The following is a 20,890-nucleotide window of genomic DNA, read 5'->3' on the forward strand; positions in this document are numbered from 1 at the left end:
GCTACAGTAAGGCATCAAGACAGGGTTGTCATACTATCGTGAAGAGAATCTAGGTACAGGCCATTGCAAGGTATCAATCAAGATTTAGTAAAACGCAAAAAATCGCTCATCATTCCATGGTACTCTGTGGTCGCATTACACCCCTTCCGAAGAACTCACTGACCACTCCGAATCGATCTTTGGAGCGATGAAGTTCACCCTTGAATAGATCATGCTGGTCGGCTGATTCCACCTGTCTCTTTCGGATCGCTTTGATCGTGGAATTTTGGGGAGCGCAGACAGGACACTCGGCATCTTCATCTACCTTGTTCAGACAGCGCTGGTGGAAAGAATGCTTGCAGAGAAAGTGTATTGTCGGGAGGTCCAGGGCGCCACCACAGGACATGCATCGGCGCGCCTGGAAAACAACGGGCTTAGTTCCCAGTTGTTCAAGTTCCTGCTTCTTGCTCTCGGTTTCGGTTCGGTAGCTGGCTATCAAACGCCGGTTCTGGTAAAGCTGTTAGTATGGGTCACCATGGAAATAAGGATATGCAACTGACGGAAGATATCTCTTTCCGTTCCCTTTCGATATTGTCGCTCAAATACTTTTTTACTCGACCCATTGTAACAACGGCATTATTACTCAGTGCCTGTATAACTTGAAGAGGTGACATAAGCCCTTCGTCACCAATCTTTTTGAGAACAGCATCAAGTTCGTCTCCCGCCTCCTCAAGTATCTTTGGGCTGGAAGCAAAGTATGTAAGAGCATCCACGTATAGCTGAGGCTCCTCGGGTCCGTATTTCTTCAGAGCTTTAATGGCACCACGTGTGTCTTTTGCGGATGTAAATGAACGGAATATGTCAGACCGAAGACCTTCTTGCTCACGTACGAGGGTTGACCCCTCTCGAAAGTTGGATAGATCGGAGAGAAGCAAGACACTTGATGTCGAGATCGGAATCTAGAAGAGAAATCCATTAGGTCAAGAAACCACGGAACAGACGAAATTTCTCTTACATCTTTGCCCTCGATGAGCTTTTTTGCTTTATTTTGCCATTCCCCCTTTTCAGCTTTATCTTTCACCCGATTTGCTGTATCCAAGTACATCTCAAAGAGGGTTGTAAAGAGGTCGACTTTGTCGTCCACTTTCAACCCATCTTGCTTAACCAGCGCCTCTAAGAATACAGTGAATTCTTGCGGATGATCCACAAAGGCTGAGAACGCAGTCCGAGGCTTGGGTATTTGATAATCGGGAGGTGATTCATCACCTTTGTTCTCGGTTTCTATCGGTATTTCGGGGGTCTCTGGTTTGACACTCCCACCGACATTTATCAAACTCAGAGGAAGGAACGCAGCCAGATTCTGCACTGTGCTGCTTGGCTGAGCTTGAGGTTCGGAAGGAATCTCAACCACTTCTGTCCTTGGCCGATATTGCCCGGTATAATAATCGATAAATAGCTCAGTTGTTCTATGTGGACAGTTGGCCAGCAGGACTCGGGCATATTTCATCAGGATGTTGTAGGCCTTGATGTATGAGCAATTCGCATTTTCTCAGTAAGAGTAATCTATACATACCATGTCAGGTTCAAGTCTCCAGATATACTCCGCAGCCTCTGCGTATTTTCGGGAATCTTCGATCAAAATGTCAACGACCATATCATTCTCGCCATACTTTGTAGCCAAGTAGGCGGCTTGTTCGTAATAACCACCCTGTCGACACATGGCGATGGCAGTTTCCAGATCGAATTTCAGCTCCCCGGGTGCTTTGATGAAAGAATCTAGTTTGTTCGTATCTTTGAGCTTTGCGTAGCAATTGAGGAGCAGGGTTGTGTGGTCGACTGTTGCTCGATCATGGTCGTGCAATTCCTCGAGATACTCAATGAGATTGTGGATACGCTGGGTATCGAGGTACTGTGACTCGCGTCAGTAAGCAGTCAAAGCAAGCAAAAACCATCACCTCTAACCTTTCGAATGACCTGAGATGGCTCCGTGTTATCGATGGCTCTGAGATATTGCTGCATAGCCGTGTCATAGTCCCCCTTCTGATATAGAAAGTCACCATACTTGCGATAAATAGCATTTTGTTGCAAGGTATCAAGTCCTTTTCTCTGCGCTAGGTTGATGGCTAATATATAAAGGTTACGCTGGTAGAGAATCTCGAGCTTTTGCTGAAGGCTCTTTTCACGGTAACGCTGGACCTGGAAGGTGTAAGCATTTAAACTCAGGGGTTCTGAGGTATCGAGATCGCATACCTTTCCATCTGTCGTGAGGAGGAATAAATCACCCCACTCCATGAAGATATACTTCACAGACGAAACAAGAGATTCGGAATGCGCAATGAACTTCAGGTCGGTATCCAGCAAGGTAAACGTTGTTGTACTGAATATCTCATCGGCCTGACTGACACCAAACTTCCGCAAATCCGACTTCGACGATCCAACTTTCGGAGGACAAACCAATGCCGCATAGTCTCTAAAGCTCGTAATCGAATTCTTCGAGCTCTCGAATGCAAAGCTCGGACCGCGTCCACGCACGCCGTATGTGTATATCGCATCTTCTCTGGCAATCAAAACGTCCCCTGTCTCCTTATCTAGTGTCATACAGCCAAGCGCACAACCCGTATCCTCAAGAACCCGGGCGGGCTGACCCTGTCCTCTACCAGAAATCACCAAGGTCAATATGCGATTTGTTGTAGAGATATAAAGTGTTGTGGACGGTCCATGTTGTGTCTCAAGTCCAGTAACGGGTTCCTCCGACTCGAAAACAATCCGTTGTCGTGCTCCGCGATCATGAATCAGATCCCCGCGAATAATCGTTACGGAACCGTTGGCAAAACCAACTGCAACTTGCGATAGATCATCTAGAGCCGTGAACACAGACACCTAAATTGGTAGCCATTGATTAGCTCAAATTAAAAAAAGAGCATCCTAATCGAGAGCGGGGTAGACATACGGGGAATTGTCGCCTCGCATTCTGCACCGAAACCGTCGACAAGCATCTGGGCACCCCGGTCTTCTTCTCAGGTTTATCGAGCGCCCAGACCTTCAGCACTGGCTCATTTAATAAATCCTCCGATATGGTAACGAGTAGCGATGTCCCTTCGATCTGCTTCATGTGCGTTATGGAGCCGGCATCATACGCCTTGAATGATTGTACCACCTTAAAGGCGGAGGAGACGGTGTGGACGACGCCATCAGTGGAGCCGAGGAAGAGATTCGCGGAACCAGTACATATACATGAGATGTCATGCTATGCGATAGAGACCATTAGTTATCAGGATTTCAGGAATAGAGATGGGGTTTCTTGCGCAACCAACATACATTGAATACCGATGAACTCTCCTCCGACAGCTTGACCGGCGAAATGTCGAAGAAGTTGAATGCTTTCCACTGCGTCCAGTTCATCAGCAGGATCCAACAACCCTCCGTATGGCCAGAAGAATACTCACTGATGTCAGAGCCATTTGATCGTGGTCCGCGCCATGGACCGGTGACAATATGGGGAGGTTGCAGTTGGTGGTTGTTGCGGAAGAGGTCCAGGTGTATCGCGGAGCTCCGCCGCGCTAAAGGCGGACGATTGCGTTGGTGGCCCAACGTCATTATCGGGATGACTGAACGGACAACCTACTATACCTAGTAACAGTTATGGCACTTATTTATCGTCGGTTATTTTAGATTAACATGGATATCATCATAATGGTTTATATACATGTCAGTAGAAACGTATGCACATTAGATCGCTTCCGAAGTAAAAGCCCAGCTCATGCATCTCTATATCTCTATCAAAAGGTATCCAGGTGCTATGCAAATGCTAAGAAAAGAAAAAAAAAAAAAATAATCGCTCGTTACAACATCTCATATACCAAGGTAAGTCACAAAATCCCTTGACAAACCCGCTTTTCAAGATAATCAATTCATGCCCAAGAAATGACTATTGGATAGCATCCAAGCTCGGTGCAGGCCGCTGTTGGTCTGTTGATGAAGATGGCCCAGGCTTTTTACTGCTGCATTGCTGGATTTCTTTGTTGACATCGAAACTCTGTTGTAACCAGCTTCCAGCATCCGCAATAGCTTGGCTAAGATTAAAGCTCTCAGCACCAACCATGCCTCCTTGACCGTCCTGTGCCGCAGTCAGGGTTGATCCCTCCAAGGTCAATGGTAACCCGGTTGTTTGAGTGTCTGATTGATTGATTCCTGAATGTGCGTTGAGCTCGGGGTGGGTATGAAGGTCTGTTTCTGGCGAAGAGCTCGAACTCTCAGAACCGTTTTCATCTTCTATGGACGAATGTTGATCTCTGGGTGTCGGGGATGACGACATTTGAAAACTGGTCTTCTTCCGTTTCTTGCTACTCGATTTCGTCCTTGACGATGAGTCAATCCGAGCTTTTGGTTTCTTTTCTGTACTAAACGTGAAGGGAGTGACAGATTCGATAATGCATTGGGTGCTCATCATCGGCGGCCCCTCTGCCCCAGCTGGTTTTGATTGATCGCGATTGGCGAATTCACTGAGTGTATTCAGTCGATGAAATGGCGTTATGTTTTTCGAATTTGCTGAGCCAGAGGGAGATCGAGAGGCACGTCGCTTCCTTGCCGAGGTTGCTGGATGATCCCGTTCTGGACTCTCCAGATCGTCCTGGAAAGACTTCTGTGCGCGTAGAACAGCTGCCTGTGTAGAGAAATACATATCCGGGCTAGTGTCTCCGTCATATTCAGAATCACCCTGTGGGACTACCGTCGAATGCAAGGATGTTATATTATCCACGATGCCAGGAAACTGTGGCACTTGCTGAGCGGAAGGAAACCTATCACTTGTATTCCCTCCAGTGGTGTGGCTTGCGAGCTGTGCCTTGCCCAGGTTTGAGCCGGACTTGTTGTCGATAGCATTAGAATCTCGGGTTGAAGTAAAGGTGCACCGGGTATACTGGTCGGTTTCCGCTTGGGCAGGCTCCTTGGTCTCTGCCGATGGTGGTGGCTTTATAGCAGTCTGTCCCTGTGGATCCGGACGGGTCACATCTTCGGTGGGCTTCGATGGACTTAAGCGTGGCTTTTCTGGTCTTTTTGCTGGGCTTTTGGTAGATGGGGACCGTGAATGTTCTTTATCATGTAGAGGGTACTTCCGCCTGCGATATTCAAACTTTGGTAGTTGAGATGAAGATGATACAACACATAATGAAGTCTCTGGGTTGAGAGCTTCAGAAGGATTATCGGTCCGTTCTGAATGCGAACTACGCTGCGGTCTCGAAGGTAGAGATCCAATGGGTTTTGGTGCATGATCATCGGAGCGAGAAGCGGGTGGGTTTGTATGCACCTGGGAGTGCGTATCCTTCTTTGAATCCGGTTCTCCATAGTTCCAATTCTGGACAGGACTGGGGGCTGCAGATTGCTGTTTGAGAGGGGAGCTTCTGACCGAACGGCTTTTTGTATCTGAGTAACGGGCAGAGAACTGTGTCGTAGGAGAAGTAGGAGGGTCGAAATCATGGAATCCAATTTGTTTACGGTCTTTCTTTAACCAGCTAGTGTCCTTGTCCTTGGATGTTGTGACGTCTTCCAATCGTGAGGTCGAATCAGACCAAGGTAAAGCTCTCTTTGGTGTGCCATGTGTGGATGCTGACTCCCGACTATGGTTCTCCTTCCGTGGCTTCTGGTGTTTTTGTTTCTTTGCTTCTCCACGATGTGAGTGTGTAGATGCTGGCTGCGGTCGAACGATCGAGGATGACCTTGACTCCTGAGGCTCTTCCTGCAAATCATAGACGTGTTTCCGTTTCCGCGGATCGGTCTCCTGTATCACCAGATCTTCGGGCTCGGCCTCTTGATGACGCTCTGCATTTGTGGTGCGCTTCCTGTTCTTTTTCCATGGATTCACCCAGTTTTTCTCAAAAGGTCCTTTGAGGGAAGCGGAAAGGATAAAGAGAGGAGTGCCCTGGAGGTACGCCTCGGCAAGCTTCTCAATCCGCTGGCGTTGTGCAGTACGGGCAGGCTCATCCTGCTCATCATCAGAACCAATAAACCCATCACTATCCAAATCGGAGGTCGAAAGCGGGCAGACTTCGAGCGAGAGCGGGGAGGCTGGTCTTCGGAGTGGCATCTGGGAGGAATGGCACGGGCGCAAAGGTTGGTTTTGGAGCTGCGGCAGCAACGCACTGCATTTGAGCAGCCAAGGGATGTAGGGGGTGTTATAAAGAGATTTTCATATCTGAAGCGATCATCGGCCCAGCGTCATGACTGAGAGATCTATCTGATCCAAGGTTGACAGCTCAAGTCACGCGAAATCGCAACCACTTAACGCGTGGATACCACAGCAACGTGTAGATTATGTAATGACTATTATTCAGGTGTCTTTAAGTCAGTCATGAGGGGTATGTACATGTAGATGACGAATCAAATTGATATCAATTGCCATTGAATTGGATTCTAGAATAATCAATGTGTTTATGTGCGTTTATGTATGACATTGTAAGCTACAAATAATTTATTATAAATAAGTTGTTAACATAAGTTTTGTGAGTAGCCAGCACTTAGTAGAGCAGATGAGTCGCTATATATCTTCGAGACGAGATGCTCCATAGCCCATACAATATGAAACAGCAAGAACATTTAATTTAATTTAATTAATTAATAGATACTGTTCCAGTGTGTGACATGATTAAATAATATAAATAGCCAAGTCAGCCCTTGCCTGCCATATAACGATCGCTGAAGGGTTTTTTTTTCTCCTCACATCGACTCCAATGTACCCCAAAGTAGGCTGGAGGGGAGGATGTGACAACTCATATGTGCAGATGAGACGCAGCAATACGTTGGAGCACAGCACGAGACAGAAGAGCAGCAGAACCATGGCGAACAATCTGTCAACAACGCACATCATCCATTTTGCCAGTCAGAATCAGAGCAGCAGCAAAACAAAATTAAGAATAAGAATTGCCCTGATATTGCCCTGTTCCATGGTGGACGACCGTTGGTTTCCCTGGTTGGCGATGAACCGCAGTGGAGAGCTGCTCTGAGTGTGCTGGGGTTGCCCTGCCCACCCAATCGATGCTCTGCTGGCGCCCGGTTGTCTCAACTCCACACCAAACAATTAAGTCACTCCCCAAGATATAATCGACCGAGCCCAGGTCCTTTCTTCTCCCTTGTTTTTGTTATTGTTTTGAATTTTATTATCATTATTGCAGCTGGAAATTACCTGCTCCATGTTTTTTTTTCCGCTTTGTTAGTTGTGTTGCTTTGTTCCTGCAGTGCTTGTTTTCACTGGTCTCTGCAGGGAGCCCTCATTTCGCGACGCGCCTGAGCTGGTTTAGCAGCAGCAGCAAGCAGCAGCAGCAGCACGGCTGTCTCACAACCATAACATAACGATGGGCAATAATCCACCATGGCTGGACAATCTCTCCGACGACTGGGTGCCTATGCCAGGAACACCCGACAGCCCGGTTCCTCGTCACTCCATCTCCCACTCTCGCCAGTCCAGTCTACACAGCTTAAACAGTCTCGCCAGCCTGCAGAGCTCCCCCAGTCGCATTCCTGTCCCCGCGCGCCGCGCCGTCGAATCCCCCATCGATAGATCGAAAAAGGTCTCGCGCCCCTGCCACTTTGTCAAGAGGGAACCCCCAACACCCAAGACTCCCCGGACTCCCAAAACTCCTTCCAAGTTGAGGTCGCCGGTCCCCGAGAAGACGAGGAGGACTCCCAGATCTGCACCAACGCCGGTGAAACCAACACCAGCAAAATCACGACCTACAAAACCAACTCAAGCCAGATCAACAACCCCAGCAAGATCGACAACCCCAGTGAAGCCAAGATCAACAACGCCAGCAAAATCAACAACCCCCGCAAAACCACCGCCAGCCAAATCGACACCAGCCAAACCAAGTCCGACTGCTGGAAGCAAACCACAACCAAAACAAAAACAGCCGGCGATGGATACAAGATCGCCTCTGCGGTCTGTGTCAAATGTATCCAGTCAGTCAGGTCAGCAGAGCACGGTACAGATCAGGCCAAAGAAAAGCCAAGGTCCAGAGACGACTCCGGAATGGCGCAAACGACTCATAAATGGCGATATATCGACTGGTGAGCAGCGCGATCTTTTTGCTCCCATTGGACTGGAGAGCGTCTTTAAGCCTCCTACGCCAGGGTCGCAGCCTCAGCAGGAAACAATCCCGACAATGAAACAAGCAAATGAGTTTTGGGATTTTAATGACTACAGCCCCGAGAAAGACACAAGATCAGGGAACCCTTTTACAGAAACCGGTGATGGAGATACCACAAAGCCAGGAGACCAGGACAAAGAAAGATTGGAAAGCAGCCCCGCGCAGTCACCGAAAGGAACCTTAAACATAAAGAAAGGCCTAGCGAATTCTTTCATGGACACGGCTCATAACACTGAGGGGGTGTCCCAAAACGATACGAATTTAAGAACTGTCAGTGGCATGGAAGATCTTCGTAACGAAGATATCACTCCGATTACCTTCTCACGCACCAATACGGTAGATGGAAAGGCTACATCGGAAGCCATAAAATCAGCCTTGAAACAGGTGACAAACAAACTTGAAAGTTTCTCTTCAGCACCGGGAGAGCGACCTGACTCGAGCGCGAGCGACAGTGTCTTACTCCACCCTCAACCCGACCCCCATGGGGAAACGCTAGCGGAAGAGGAACTGCTAGAGATGACCAGCCATTCTCTCCCTCAGGACCTCTCCATGGGCACGTTAGCGTTTCCCAATTTCCGCCGTGGCCAATATTTAAGTGAAGGTTCCTTCCTTAAAAAACAACTCACTCCTGCATCTTTCCCCTCTCACCGTCTTTCCCCAGCCACTCTTGCCAACTCGAGAATCCGCAGTTCTCCTCCCTTCTATCACAAGACACACCCAATGACCGAGCCACCTACACTACCCAGACCGTCATCAGCCCACGTCGGAGCATCCGCAGCTGAAGGCGCTGGGGATGCCAGGGCTGCTGGTATGCCGTCGTCTGGGAGTCCACTGAAACTATTCGGTGACCACGACACCTTCACAAACAACAGGCTCCTTCGACGGATGAGTCAATTTGAGGAGACATTTGGAGATTTATCCGAGGAAGACGAGCCGGTCTCACCGTCCGAGGAAGCTCGACGAAAGGGGGAGAGCAGAAGTTTTCTGAGCGTGAGGCATGACGGGCCAGGGGAACAGACCCTCAATAGGCACGAGCGCCCGAGATCTCGAAATGCCGCGACCCCGCGAATCAACCGATTTGGCGATGGCGAGTTGGATCACTTCGACTTCTCCGACACAAGCCCATATGAACCGAAATTGCTGAACAAGGATATTTCCGACCATGAATTCCGTCGATCCTCGCGGCGGAGGACTTCCGTTGACCGGCGGCAGCTTGGACGTAGCTCTTACCTAGATCATAATCGTGAGTCTAGAATGAGTAGAAGGCCCGAGTCTGCGCATCGCCCTGATTCATCTTCTCGTGCAAGTGTAATAAGAAACCAAGAGCTTTCCCGGAATGATCACCTGAGGTACTCCGAAGCGAACCGCATATCGAACAGTCAAGTCAAGGATCCAACACCGAAGAGACGCAGAACAATATTGACCTCTGATAGTTCAGACCAAGAGGATGACGATATTAGTGACTTGCCTGCTCAACCAACCGAGAACATTTCGTTACTTCAAAGAAACTTGATGCAACATGGCACAAAATACGAAGATGACCAGCGTCTCGCTCAATCCCAAACCCAATCGCACTCCTCACGGCGGCCGAGAACCCCAACATCAAGCCAATTGAGATCATCTGCAACGAAAAGACCTTTATCGCAGAGAACACAGTCACGTCAGGATTCGAACGAACGCACAGGGGAAGAATCTGCCCCAACAACAAAAGTTCCCAAAGTGAAGGTAACTGGTGCCAATGATGAGATTCGAAAAGGATCCATCACTACTCAGGACTTTTTGAATGAAGCGACAAAAATCATGAACATCATTCGATCAAATGGCAGAACCAACGGTGGCTTGTCCAGTGTTGAGGAGTCCGAAATGGAGGGCGAAAATGGTGCAGAAAGCTACGAGGACGAGTCAACCCGAGAAGAATTTTCGCGCCCTCCAAGCCGTGATGGTGTCGATATGCGTAAATTGAGACAACCAAAGGAGCCAAACCAGCGCGTCCTGAGTCATTTGAAAAAGTTTCAAGAAAATGATGACCAGGAGTTCGGAGTCAATACCGATGTCACGTCGCTTCATTTTGATGACGACGAAAACATCAGCCAAACGCCCAAGCCCCCTACCCTAGACAATGACCAGACATTTGATCAGAGAATGGAGGACGACCGAGTAGAGAGCAGTCCCAAAAATGTGCGAATCAGTGGGCATTTCATGGATCAACGAGGCGACTCGGCTGGCGAGAAAGACGATGACCTGCAGGACCTTATGACCATGAGTACACAAGTGTCTGGTAAAAGTTTCAGTGCGCGTTCTATACCCACCGGATCTTCCCAGAGCTCACACGCCAAGGGCGTTCTGTCATCAGATTTGGTTTCACACTTGATTCCGGAACAGGTGAATGGTTTCACTTATGACCGTTTCAAACATCTGTGGGTCAAGGAAAAAGCCAAGCGATCTCCCGAGAAACCTAAAACCGACGAAAGCGAGGACGACCCATTCCAGGATATCCCAGACCTCAGCGTCGACGAATTGCAGGAGATGATGAGAACACAGTCTTTGGGCTCTCCTGAAAAGACAAACCATTCAATTATGGTAGAGGAAGAGAATGGCGTTACGAGTCCACTTAGTAGAAAGTCGACCTCAAAGAGCGATCCCCGACCACGAACAAGAGATGGGGAACCCTCAGTCAATGCCAGCTCTGTCCAATCCAAGGTCACACGCTTTACCTCTAGTGTTCCCAATTCGGGAACAAGAGCAACATCATGGGGTACAGATGATGCGAAACGCAGGGAATCTTCTAGTGAGGTTGAGCACGAAATCCAACTGCACGAGGGCCGTCTGTCGAAACCTCCTCGATCCCAGAAGGACCTCAATCACCAAGCCCGGGTTGTGACCATAAGTTTTTCTTCTCCTCTCGTATCGCATGTTGCGTATAGCGATGATACCAGTCCTACGAAACATGCGCGAGGAGACAGAATCGCAGCACCCGACCATGCCACCCGGTCGGGGGCTGAGGGCCCGTCCGATCGCCCGCAACCCAGCAGATCTTCTTTGCTTCCACCGCGCCAGACGTCGCTTGATGGGCAACCGTTTATACGACGACCAATCTCCAGGATAGATGAGAGCAACGAAGACACAGCCGAGGACCTGAGCATAATTCGCCGGGAGAATGCTGGCCCTGTTCAGTCAACGCCGGCCAAAACAGGCGCTGAAAACTCCTTGGTTTGGCTCCGAAGTGCCGGACGAGACACGAGCTATAGCTTTCATCTTAGTCCTCTACCAGATTTCACTGTTGATCAGATTGATCAGTCCTTGCAGCTTGAAGTCAGTTATGTGGCTCAGCGCACTCACCCTACATCCCTCCGTCAAGTCCATGGAACATTTGCTCTTGCAACCGAAGAGTTGATCAAACATCTCACCGAAGCAGAACCCTTTGAGCCCTACTGGGAGCATGTTCGGCGCTTGATCCTGCGGGACAAAGGACTTATCACGCTTCACAAGCTGAGCGACTTCTGCCCCCGTCTAGAAGACTTGGATGTCTCCGATAACGACATTGGCCAACTGAGTGGTATTCCTGCTAGTCTCAGAACACTGAGAATACAACGCAATTGCCTATCGAATCTAACAGCATGGAGCCACCTGACTAATCTCCAATACTTGGATGTGTCCGGAAATGAGTTGGAAAGCTTGGATGGCTTCGGTAGCCTGATTCACCTCAGAGAGCTCAAAGCAAACAACAACAACATCCACAACATCGATGGGATACTTGATTTGAATGGTCTCCTGAGTTTAAAATTGAGTAACAATCTCTTGACTGACGTCGACTTTGAGGGCGCAGAGCTGTAAGTCATTATATTGTTTTTTAAAACCTTGCTGACCCTTATCTACCAACAGTACTCGTCTCACGGAGCTGGATCTCAGTCGCAACCGGCTGACCTCCGTGCGAAATCTCCACTCCATGCCCTCTCTGTCGACACTCAATCTTAGTTTCAATGAGATCAACCAAATCGATACATCGGCACCGCTGCGCAGCTTGCGTTCGCTGAAGCTTTCGAATAACCGATTTGATATGTTGGATATAAGAATGTTTCCATCATTGACTCTCCTCTATATTGATCAGAACTTTTTATCTACTGTTTCTGGTCTTTCGCAATGCCAGGGGTTGGAGATCTTTTCTGCACGGGAACAGATGTCTTCGGATAACAACAGCGGCAGATTCTTTGACATCGACTTAGGTCTTATGAAAGATATCCGCAAAGTGTTCTTGTCGTCGAACGGGCTGTCACCGCAAATTCTTTCACCAAGCTCACCCCTTCTTAGCCTGCAACTCCTCGACATTGCGTCATGCAATTTCCATAGCCTCCCAAGTGACTTCGCTTTGAGCTTCCCTAATGTTAAGGTTTTGAATCTCAACTTTAACTCTTTGCCAAGTGTCGAGGAGCTTGTGGGTATGAACTGCCTCTCTCGGTTGACGGTAGCTGGAAACCGCATCACGAGACTAAGAAGACTCTGCCAAGCTTTGGGTCGGATAGGAAGGATTACCAAAGGGGATGCTTGCTCCCTGCAGAAAATTGATTTGCGAGGAAACCCTCTGACAGTCAGGTTCTACCCACCACCCGTCACCGGAAGTGGGAGAAGCGAGAGCAAGAAGCAATTGAAAGCAAAGGAGGAGGACCGTGACCAGCAAGGCAGAGCAGAACTGGATCTTCCCGCTGCTCTAGCTGACATAGGTCGCTGTCAGGAAGTATCTCATCCAGCCACGTGGGATGAAGAGGACGACGAAATGAACATTGAGAAGGACATCGAGGTCAATGACCCGTACACTCTTCCACTTGCTGATGCCCAGGCGGACCAGAAATATCTGTCTCGTCTGGATAAATCAACAAGATTACGACGAAGGGTGCTTGAACTTATGCTATATGCCGGAACTGGTGGTTCCATCAGGGTTCTGGATGGGTTGGAGCTGCGGCCAACTCTTGAGGAAGGCTCGGATATGGATCATGCTTGGACGAAACTCGAGAAACTCGGCGTGCTGCGGAAAAAAGCGATTACCGGATAAAAGGGTTTGGTTATATTTTTCTTTCTTTTATTTTCTCTTTTCTTTCTCAACATCAGTGATATCCTTGGTTTCAGGTTGGTCATATTGCCAAGGAGTTTGGTAGTTTTGTTTACAATATGGGTCTGTTTGAATAGTGTTGCCTTTGAATTTATTCGACAAGTGTTGTGCTACACAAAGCATTGCATAACTGGGAGTTTGGTGGTTGGCAGCGAAGACATGAGCAAAATATCCATTTTCTTTTCTTCTAATTGGTGATTATTCATGTTACACTGTATGCCATGGATTTGCTTATCCTATAGACAATAGTAAAACGGACAGCATGGCAGCATGTCTGTCTTCTGGACATTGAAAATTCAAGATAACTACTTTGATTTCATCTTTCAGACCAGCTAAGTACTATTGATTTTGTGTCAGAGCAAAGTGTGTACGGCAGAATTCCATGTATCATATCAATGGCGTTGAGCAAATCGACAGATTGAGAATGGGAATCAAGACCCTTGCGCTTTTGCCTTCCCTCGCCCAAATCTAAGAAAAATAAACATGAGGTATTTATCGTCATCATCATGCTAGTCCATCTAACTTAGAAATCCGTTTCTAGGCTTTTGAGTTGCACGGCAAATGTCTTTCGGACCCATTCCATGTAAGACTTCCACTTGTGGTGGTCACCGGAAGCTTCAGCGTTAGGGAACGCCTTGCTGAGTTCTCGGGTGACCTTGAGAATACCCATGGAGGCTTCTTGTGCCTTCTCGAGCTCCTGCTTGACGGCATTGTCCTTGGGCTTGAATGACAGAACAGTGGTGTAGCGCTCCGAGAGAGCGTCGAGGTATCTCTGTGTGTCTTCGGGGGTGAGGGGGATGAGTTTAGAGGTCATGAGGTTGCAGATGGTGCGGATATCCTGTTCATCATCGATTCCGGCAAGGATGCGATCGAAGAACTCGGAAACGTGGGCACGGGAGAACGCAGTGTCCAAGGAGGCGTAAAGTGTTTCATAAGCGCTCTGTCATGTGTTAGCTGGGATGAACAGTGAGGAAGCGAATAGGAACTCACCTTTCTCAGCTCAAGCCCGTCATCAACCTTGTGCTTGAACGGGCCCATTTGCACTTCGCGGATCAATTCAGGTTTGATTTGAGTATCACCAAGCACCGCCGGAAGTAATTCACCAAGGTGTGGAAGAATGATATCCATCTTGTTGTGGATTGCAGAGTTTAATGTTGTCAATGCAAGGCGGTGGTTACCCAGATCACGGTCACTGAGCATGTTCACCAAAAGCGGGACAATCAACGGTCTCAGCACATCATTGTAGGCATCACTCGAGTCTGTGAGGGTGTAACGGAAGGCAGATATCACAACACCACGGATGACAGGGTCTCGGTTGGATAGGTATTCCTACAATTATAGACATCAAGGTTAGAAACGAGGTCTCAGCTGAAGCAAAGTCGAATTGGGACAACTCACCTGGAAATGGGGAATGTAGGCCACAGGATCAATCAAAGCCAACCGCCCAACGCATTCGGCACCGACAGCCCGGTTGTCTTCTTCATCCGAGACGACGACTAGAGCTTGCCATAGCTTAATGGCAGAAGGAGCAACGTCTGGGCGAACGACTTCGGGGTGTTGAAGTAATTCTTTCACGGAATGGAGAAGCAGATAGCTCTGAGGATTGGACTTCTCCAAGCCTCCCAAGACAATAGGTAAGTAGATTTTGACATTGCCTGCAGCGGCATTTCCAAGAGCCGTGGCTGCAGCCAACCGAACTTTGTCTGATTTGGAACTGAAGTGAGTAATGAACAGGTCTGGAGTCAGCGAGCAATTAGCACCCATCCGGAGACCGATTTCTCCCAAAATGGCAAGTGAAAGGCACTTGCGCTGGGCATCCTGGGCCGTTTGTAGCTCTGCTAGGAAGTCTTCCATCTTGACGTCCAACTTAGGGCCTCCGTGCACTAGAAGAGTTCCGATCGCCCTTCCAACAACGGAGGTATCGCCATTGATACCGACGTCCCGCAAAAGCTTTTTCATGAGCTCTGCTCCAGCACCTTGTTCGCCGATGACCTTGACAAGGAGAAGCAATGCCTTGAGAACAGTACCGACAAGCGAAGACGTAACTATTGAGCAAATGGCAGTAACTAAGCCTTCGTGTACTAGAAGCCCGGCATTTCCTGGGATGATCTTTGCCAATATAATGAGAGAAGGGGAGAGGAGATGGAAATCCTCAGCACTAATGAGCGGTAAAAGACAGTCTTCTAATTCCTTCATGGTCTTTTCGTCGTAATGGGTCCTAGTGTTAGGGTTCATGGATAAGCTACGCAGAGCCTCCAAGCTAGCGCCTCGGAGGGCACGGTCTGATTTTCGTAGTTGAGCACCAAGCTCTGAAGTCACTTCCCCAACCCAAGTTGCAGAAACATCCTCCTGGCGACCGCAAAGAATTGCAACATCGTCAACTGCACGGACAGCAGAAAACCGCGTGGTTTCATTCTTCAAGCGATCGACTAACACTGAAAGTCCCTTGGAGCGTAGGTCAAGAGAAAGGAAGCCAGTGCCTTTTTCTCCAGATGTACGTGCCAAAAGAACACCAAAGACATGGATTGCCCGCTGGCGAACTTCGAGATCAGCACTTGTGTCAGTAATCCGTGCCAGGACTACATTGTACAGTTCTTCTAATTTCGCAGCGAGGTTCTGAGGGTTTGACGACACGCGGGGTGGCGTGAGGGATTTCACAATCTGCTCGACGGCTCCAAGGGCTTCACTACTGACCTTGTAATTCCGGTCGTTGACAGCGTTAATTACACCGGGGATCAATGCAGTCAGGAAAGGCAACAGCGCATCAGATGTATGGGTCTCTGCGATTGCAGCTATGAGACTCAAAGTTTCGATCTGAAGGGTTCCTGCACTGACAGCAGCACCGGTTGATGCCGATGAGCTTCCCGAGAAAGAGGAGACCTTGAGAGCATCTGCGATAGGATCTTGAATCTGTTGCAAATGGTCCGCTAGGCCACCATAGCGAACTAGAGCAAGACTCTTAAGTAGAACAATAATGGCTTGCTTCAGAGGCACTGATGCTTGCTTCCACATCTTCACAAGACTCTGCACAATGGTCGGGACTGAACGAGCCAAGTCTGCCTGAGGACCAGCCTTTGGCGAGGATGGTGCAATCACAGGTGAGCCGGCTGCCGAAGATGTACCGATGCTTGGCTCAAAGTCGATCATGCTGGCATCGCTGTCTTGCCTTCTCCTCTTTCTTGAGTTCTTCGATCCTCCTACGGCCTCAAGGAATCCGCCCGATGTGATGATCACGGCACCTTCGCTGGTCTTCCGAACGAGGGCAGTCATGGTGGAAACTACTTCGAGTTTGACACTTTCTTCTCTTTCTTTATTAAAGCGAGCGATGAGAGCGGGTGCAATTTGCTGGTACAAAGAGGCATCGTCCAGAGCACGGCCACGACCGTATGTCGAAATGACGGAGTAGAGAAGCTTTGCTGCGCATCGACGAACCTTCCAGCTCATATCATCAATATCACTGTATCCCCCTTCCTCCTCGAAATCCTCAAATTCGTCATCTCCAAGATCGACTTCGTCGTCCGAACCATCATCCTGAGTACCCCCCATTTCTTCGTCATCTTCGGTCTCTGCCACATTCGGATCGTACTTTAGAGATTTAAGGGCGGATTTGATAGTATTCGACAAGTAGGGTTGCATTTGCTGGCTGCAGGAGCTGACCAGCGCTTCTAGCGTCACCAGCGCCGTCTCGCGGAGCTCGTCCGCCTGAGGGTCATGTTCGTCGTCTTGAGAATAGGTCGACATTTTGTAACAAAAAAAAGAACTGAAACTGTCGACCCCGGGTATTATTATTGTGCAAAGAACGAAAAGCAAGTAGATCAAGATCGAAGCCAAGTGGTGGACCACTGCTGCGTTCACCAAGTTCTCGAGCACAACGTCACTCGACCAGAAGCTGGGGAGAGCTTCACGGATACAAGAAGAGCCCCGCGCTAAGCCCGAAAGACACCGGAAGAAATCATGCCGATTGTCCGGTCTTGGCATCAAAAACAGAATTGGGGGAAAAGGCTTCACTGTTGCATGAAATCAAACAGATCAAGCGATGAGTTCGATTTAGACTGCTGTTTGGAGGCCAGAAGTGCTTGCAGTCCGCCCTGCTTTCTGGCTTTGGCACGTTTCTTGCTGCTGGCGTTTTCTACCGTCTTCGTGACCTTGGTCGCATCCACGTCGGAGGCCGGTTGAGAAAGGTTCTTTTCTGCTGAGGTTCCGGCTGTAGAGGTCGATGGCTGGATATCAGGGGTAGAAGATGCTGCTGCTGTGGATCTGGATGAAGTGTTGGAGCGAACAGCCTCTTTTCGATGCGGTTTGACTGTCCGCCGATGGCAACGGAGACACTTGTAGACTGTGGCGCCCTCCCTTGACACTGAAGAGCTAGAAGCAGGCTTATTGGAGCGCTTTGTCTTTTTCTTTTTTATTTCAATAGTCTTAGTGCATTCTGGCTTCCTAATGCTACCACATGCGCCACAAGAAAACTCCTGATGCCGTTGATTTAGAGGTTTGAATTCATCGAGAAGAATTCGATTGTGGACCATGTGAAGATAGGCCGCTGTCGATGGACTGAGAGAGCCTAGAGAGTTGGCCGAATCTCTCAGGTAATTCAACTGAGGGGCGTATTCACTGGCAGGCATTGTGTGTTTTTCTCCAGAGTAGACAAAGGGGTTGTTGGCAAAAGTCGATATCAATCAAAAGTAAGGAATATCGAACGGGCACCCGCTTTTATTCTTCTTTTGGCCGCCCAGCAACAGAAATTACCCCCAGAGCAACTCTCTCTCTTCACCTTCACCTCTTCCACCCACAACACCCACTTGATTTCTTTTTCTTCTCACTTCGAAACCCAGGAAATTAAATCATTATCATTTGTTTTGGCGGTTGTGCTAATTAATCTTACTCGTTGACCTCACATCTCAACACTCTACTCATCGCTTGCTAAATCGGACTTCTGCTACGTCTCAGCGTAGACACTCCCATAGGATGGAATCCTCGAACCCAAACTCCCCTTCTCTCAGGGTTGCAGTTGAGGGCTGCGTAAGTTCTCTTTAAGAAGAGCCTGGTGACTCTTTTCATGATACTAACGCGGTGTCTCCAGGGACATGGTTGTCTTCATGACATCTACGCCTCAGTCGAAAGAGCTGCTGCGCTCAAGGGCTGGGACGGTGTAGACTTGCTCATAATCGGAGGCGACTTTCAGGTAAGTATCTTTCCTATTCAAACCAAGACGACCTCCAGAGTCTAATAGTTGGGCTCCAAGGCTGTTCGCAATTCACATGATATGGCTTGCATGTCAGTCCCTCAAAAGTTCAAGGCGATAGGCGACTTCCACGAATACTACAGCGGAAAGCGTACCGCTCCGTATCTGACCATCTTCATCGGTGGTAACCATGAAGCTAGCAACTATCTTTTTGAACTTTATTACGGGGGCTGGGTTGCACCCAACATTTACTACCTGGGTGCGGCAAACATCATTCGCTGTGGCCCACTTCGTATTGCTGGCATGTCTGGCATTTGGAAAGGCTATGACTTTAGAAAGTCTCACTTTGAAAGAATTCCCTACAACAATGACGACCTTCAGAGTATTTACCACGTTCGGGAGCTAGATGTTCGCAAGCTTCTCCAGATCCGCACTCAAGTTGATCTTGGTCTGTCCCATGACTGGCCCAAGCAAGTTGAGTACGGTGGTGACTATGACACTCTGTTTCGGATCAAGAGAGGATTCGGCGAAGACTCCAGCCATGGCAGATTGGGCAGCCCGGCAGCCAAATATGTTCTGGATCGTTTGCGTCCTGCCTACTGGTTTTCAGCCCACCTTCACGTCAAGTTCGCTGCTTCTGTGCAGCACGGGGAGTACGTGATTCCGGGAAAGCAAAATGCAATTAAACCAAACGCTCCCCCGGATAGCTCGTCCCAGGCCGCCCCTAAAGCCCCGTACTCGTTTGGTATGGATGGCGCTGTGGTTACAACGCTATTTAGCGACGAAGAATTGGAGAACGACCAATCACTACCAGTACGCTCTGCAAACACGGACTCGAACATTAGAGCCCCAGAACCCACCCCTCAAGTTGACAACAAATCTTCTGGGTCAATCACTCATGAACAGCCGCAGAATGATGTTGTAGCCCAAAACAACACCTCTAGCTCCGATACACCTCAGCCTAACCCAAACCCAGCTGAACCTGGAGACACCCAAGGTCTACTATCGGCTTGGAATGACTTTCACAACGTGGCTTCCAAAAACGAAGCTGCCGAAAATTCACGCTTTCTTATGGAACAAGACAAACGTCTACAGGAAGGCTCCACTCCTGATGTTAAGCACAACTTAACATGGCGCAAGATCGATATTGATGAAGATGCAGGCCGACGGCTTACAGGAATCGAAAGGACTGGAGATGAGAGTCCCGAAAGTAAGAAACAGAAGATGCAGAACGAGCCCGTTGCGGTGAAAAATTCAGACGAGATCGACTTGGATCTGGACAGCGACTCTGACCAAGAAACCACCGTGAAGGCCGCGCCTGAAACTGAACATAACAACCACAGGGCCTTGGATGGAGCTGCTGCCGGTGATACAAATGGAGACAAAACTGATGGTCTTCCGAAGGACTCCAAGCAAGATAACTCCATTGGAGAAGCTGATGTTTCTGAAGATCTTCGGAGCCAGCTCCCTGCCAGTTTTGCACGACCCCAGCCGGATCTTCAACCCAGAATTGAGGCCGTGCATGAGCCTTTGCCGGAGGCGATCTTCAACAAAAACACACAGTTTCTCGCACTGGACAAGTGTCTTCCAAACCGCAACTTTCTGCAGCTCTTGGAAATCCCTAGTATCTCAGAACAGACTGGTGATCAGCTTGAACGTCCTTATCGCCTGCAATATGACAAAGAGTGGCTGGCTATCACTCGTGTCTTTGCCCAGGACCTCGAGCTGGGCGATCCTAATGCCAAGCCCCCAGCAGACAAAGGTGATGCCGTTTACAAGTCAGAGATAGTGGAGGCCGAGAAGTGGATCGAGGAGCATGTTGTTAAGCCTGGCAAAATGAATGTCCCAGAGAACTTCACCCCTACTGCTCCGTTCTACGATCCTGACGTCCCCGTCACGACCACTCAGATGCCCCCAGAGTACAGCAACCCTCAAACCGCCCAGTTCTGCGAATTGGTTGGAATTGAGAATAAGTTCCACCTGAGTGACGAACAGCGCCAGGCCCGTGCTAATGCCGGCCCACGGCCAAGTCATTTCCGAGGTGGTGGTGGAAGTGGTCGATTTTCTCGTCGTGGTGGCGGGGGCCATGGCTCTGGTCGTCGCGGTGGAGGACGTGGACGTGGCCCTCGCTACTGATATCATCTTTTCATGACCTGGTTCTACCATCTAAGCATTTCGTGAAAATTTTCTTTGCTTCACTGATGGTATTCTCCACTATGTCGACTATCTCCCGTCTTTTTATGATTTCACGCTATCCAAATTGTCTTTTGATCTAACTGCAACAGACGGAGAATGGGCTGAGGTTCTTTGTCATTACCGAAAAATTTATGCAAAACAAGTCACTCGATTTCGCTCTTCTATTCTTTGAAACTGGGTGTCACTAATCTTCATAAAAGATCTTGCAAACCAGCGGTTGATGGTTCTTTATTGATGTCATTTTCCGCCCGATTTCTTTATTATTTCTTGCTTGAAATTCTTTAATGGGCT

At 48.9% G+C, this 20,890-nt stretch overlaps 7 protein-coding genes across 7 annotated transcripts; 2 read left to right on the plus strand and 5 right to left on the minus strand.

The window, feature by feature from the left end:
- Nucleotides 1–109: 109 nt before the first annotated feature.
- On the minus strand, nt 110–3,381 carry ASPWEDRAFT_106703 (tethering complex subunit PEP5; the record flags this gene model as incomplete). Its single annotated transcript, XM_040827829.1, has 8 exons — nt 110–487; nt 540–938; nt 995–1,501; nt 1,553–1,888; nt 1,942–2,175; nt 2,230–2,859; nt 2,930–3,226; nt 3,298–3,381. The coding sequence occupies 8 exons, from the start codon at nt 3,379–3,381 to the stop codon at nt 110–112; spliced, it is 2,865 nt and encodes a 954-aa protein (XP_040691336.1).
- Nucleotides 3,382–3,727: 346 nt separating this feature from the next.
- On the minus strand, nt 3,728–6,221 carry ASPWEDRAFT_39392 (uncharacterized protein). The gene has a single exon (XM_040835080.1). The coding sequence runs from the start codon at nt 6,059–6,061 to the stop codon at nt 3,908–3,910; it is 2,154 nt and encodes a 717-aa protein (XP_040691337.1). The 5' UTR covers nt 6,062–6,221; the 3' UTR covers nt 3,728–3,907.
- Nucleotides 6,222–6,603: 382 nt separating this feature from the next.
- On the minus strand, nt 6,604–7,113 carry ASPWEDRAFT_39393 (uncharacterized protein). Its single transcript, XM_040835081.1, has one exon. It carries the CDS (start codon nt 6,839–6,841, stop codon nt 6,620–6,622), a length of 222 nt encoding a protein of 73 aa, XP_040691338.1. The 5' UTR covers nt 6,842–7,113; the 3' UTR covers nt 6,604–6,619.
- A 212-nt stretch (nt 7,114–7,325) lies between these two features.
- On the plus strand, nt 7,326–13,164 carry ASPWEDRAFT_67855 (uncharacterized protein; the record flags this gene model as incomplete). The annotated part of the gene is made up of 2 exons (XM_040838933.1): nt 7,326–11,947; nt 12,000–13,164. 2 exons carry the CDS (start codon nt 7,326–7,328, stop codon nt 13,162–13,164), a joined length of 5,787 nt encoding a protein of 1,928 aa, XP_040691339.1.
- Nucleotides 13,165–13,744: 580 nt separating this feature from the next.
- On the minus strand, nt 13,745–16,962 carry canA (putative cullin binding protein CanA; the record flags this gene model as incomplete). Its single annotated transcript, XM_040830731.1, has 3 exons — nt 13,745–14,161; nt 14,212–14,550; nt 14,620–16,962. The coding sequence occupies 3 exons, from the start codon at nt 16,960–16,962 to the stop codon at nt 13,745–13,747; spliced, it is 3,099 nt and encodes a 1,032-aa protein (XP_040691340.1).
- A 263-nt stretch (nt 16,963–17,225) lies between these two features.
- Nucleotides 17,226–17,843, minus strand: ASPWEDRAFT_171134 (ribonuclease P Rpr2/Rpp21/SNM1 subunit; the record flags this gene model as incomplete). The annotated part of the gene is made up of 1 exon (XM_040830732.1): nt 17,226–17,843. The coding sequence occupies one exon, from the start codon at nt 17,841–17,843 to the stop codon at nt 17,226–17,228; it is 618 nt and encodes a 205-aa protein (XP_040691341.1).
- A 343-nt stretch (nt 17,844–18,186) lies between these two features.
- On the plus strand, nt 18,187–20,539 carry ASPWEDRAFT_171135 (RNA lariat debranching enzyme; the record flags this gene model as incomplete). The annotated part of the gene is made up of 3 exons (XM_040830733.1): nt 18,187–18,240; nt 18,302–18,403; nt 18,464–20,539. The coding sequence occupies 3 exons, from the start codon at nt 18,187–18,189 to the stop codon at nt 20,537–20,539; spliced, it is 2,232 nt and encodes a 743-aa protein (XP_040691342.1).
- Between the last annotated feature and the right edge of the window lie 351 nt (nt 20,540–20,890).

The sequence above is a fragment of the Aspergillus wentii genome (assembly GCF_001890725.1).
Source record: "Aspergillus wentii DTO 134E9 unplaced genomic scaffold ASPWEscaffold_3, whole genome shotgun sequence".
In the NCBI taxonomy this organism is placed as follows: Eukaryota; Fungi; Ascomycota; class Eurotiomycetes; order Eurotiales; family Aspergillaceae; genus Aspergillus; species Aspergillus wentii.

Coding starts and splice junctions, on each gene's coding strand:
- ASPWEDRAFT_39393 (XM_040835081.1), bottom strand. CDS start 6,841: ATGATGTGCGTTGTTGACAGATTGTTCGCCATGGTTCTGCTGCTCTTC.
- ASPWEDRAFT_39392 (XM_040835080.1), bottom strand. CDS start 6,061: ATGCCACTCCGAAGACCAGCCTCCCCGCTCTCGCTCGAAGTCTGCCCG.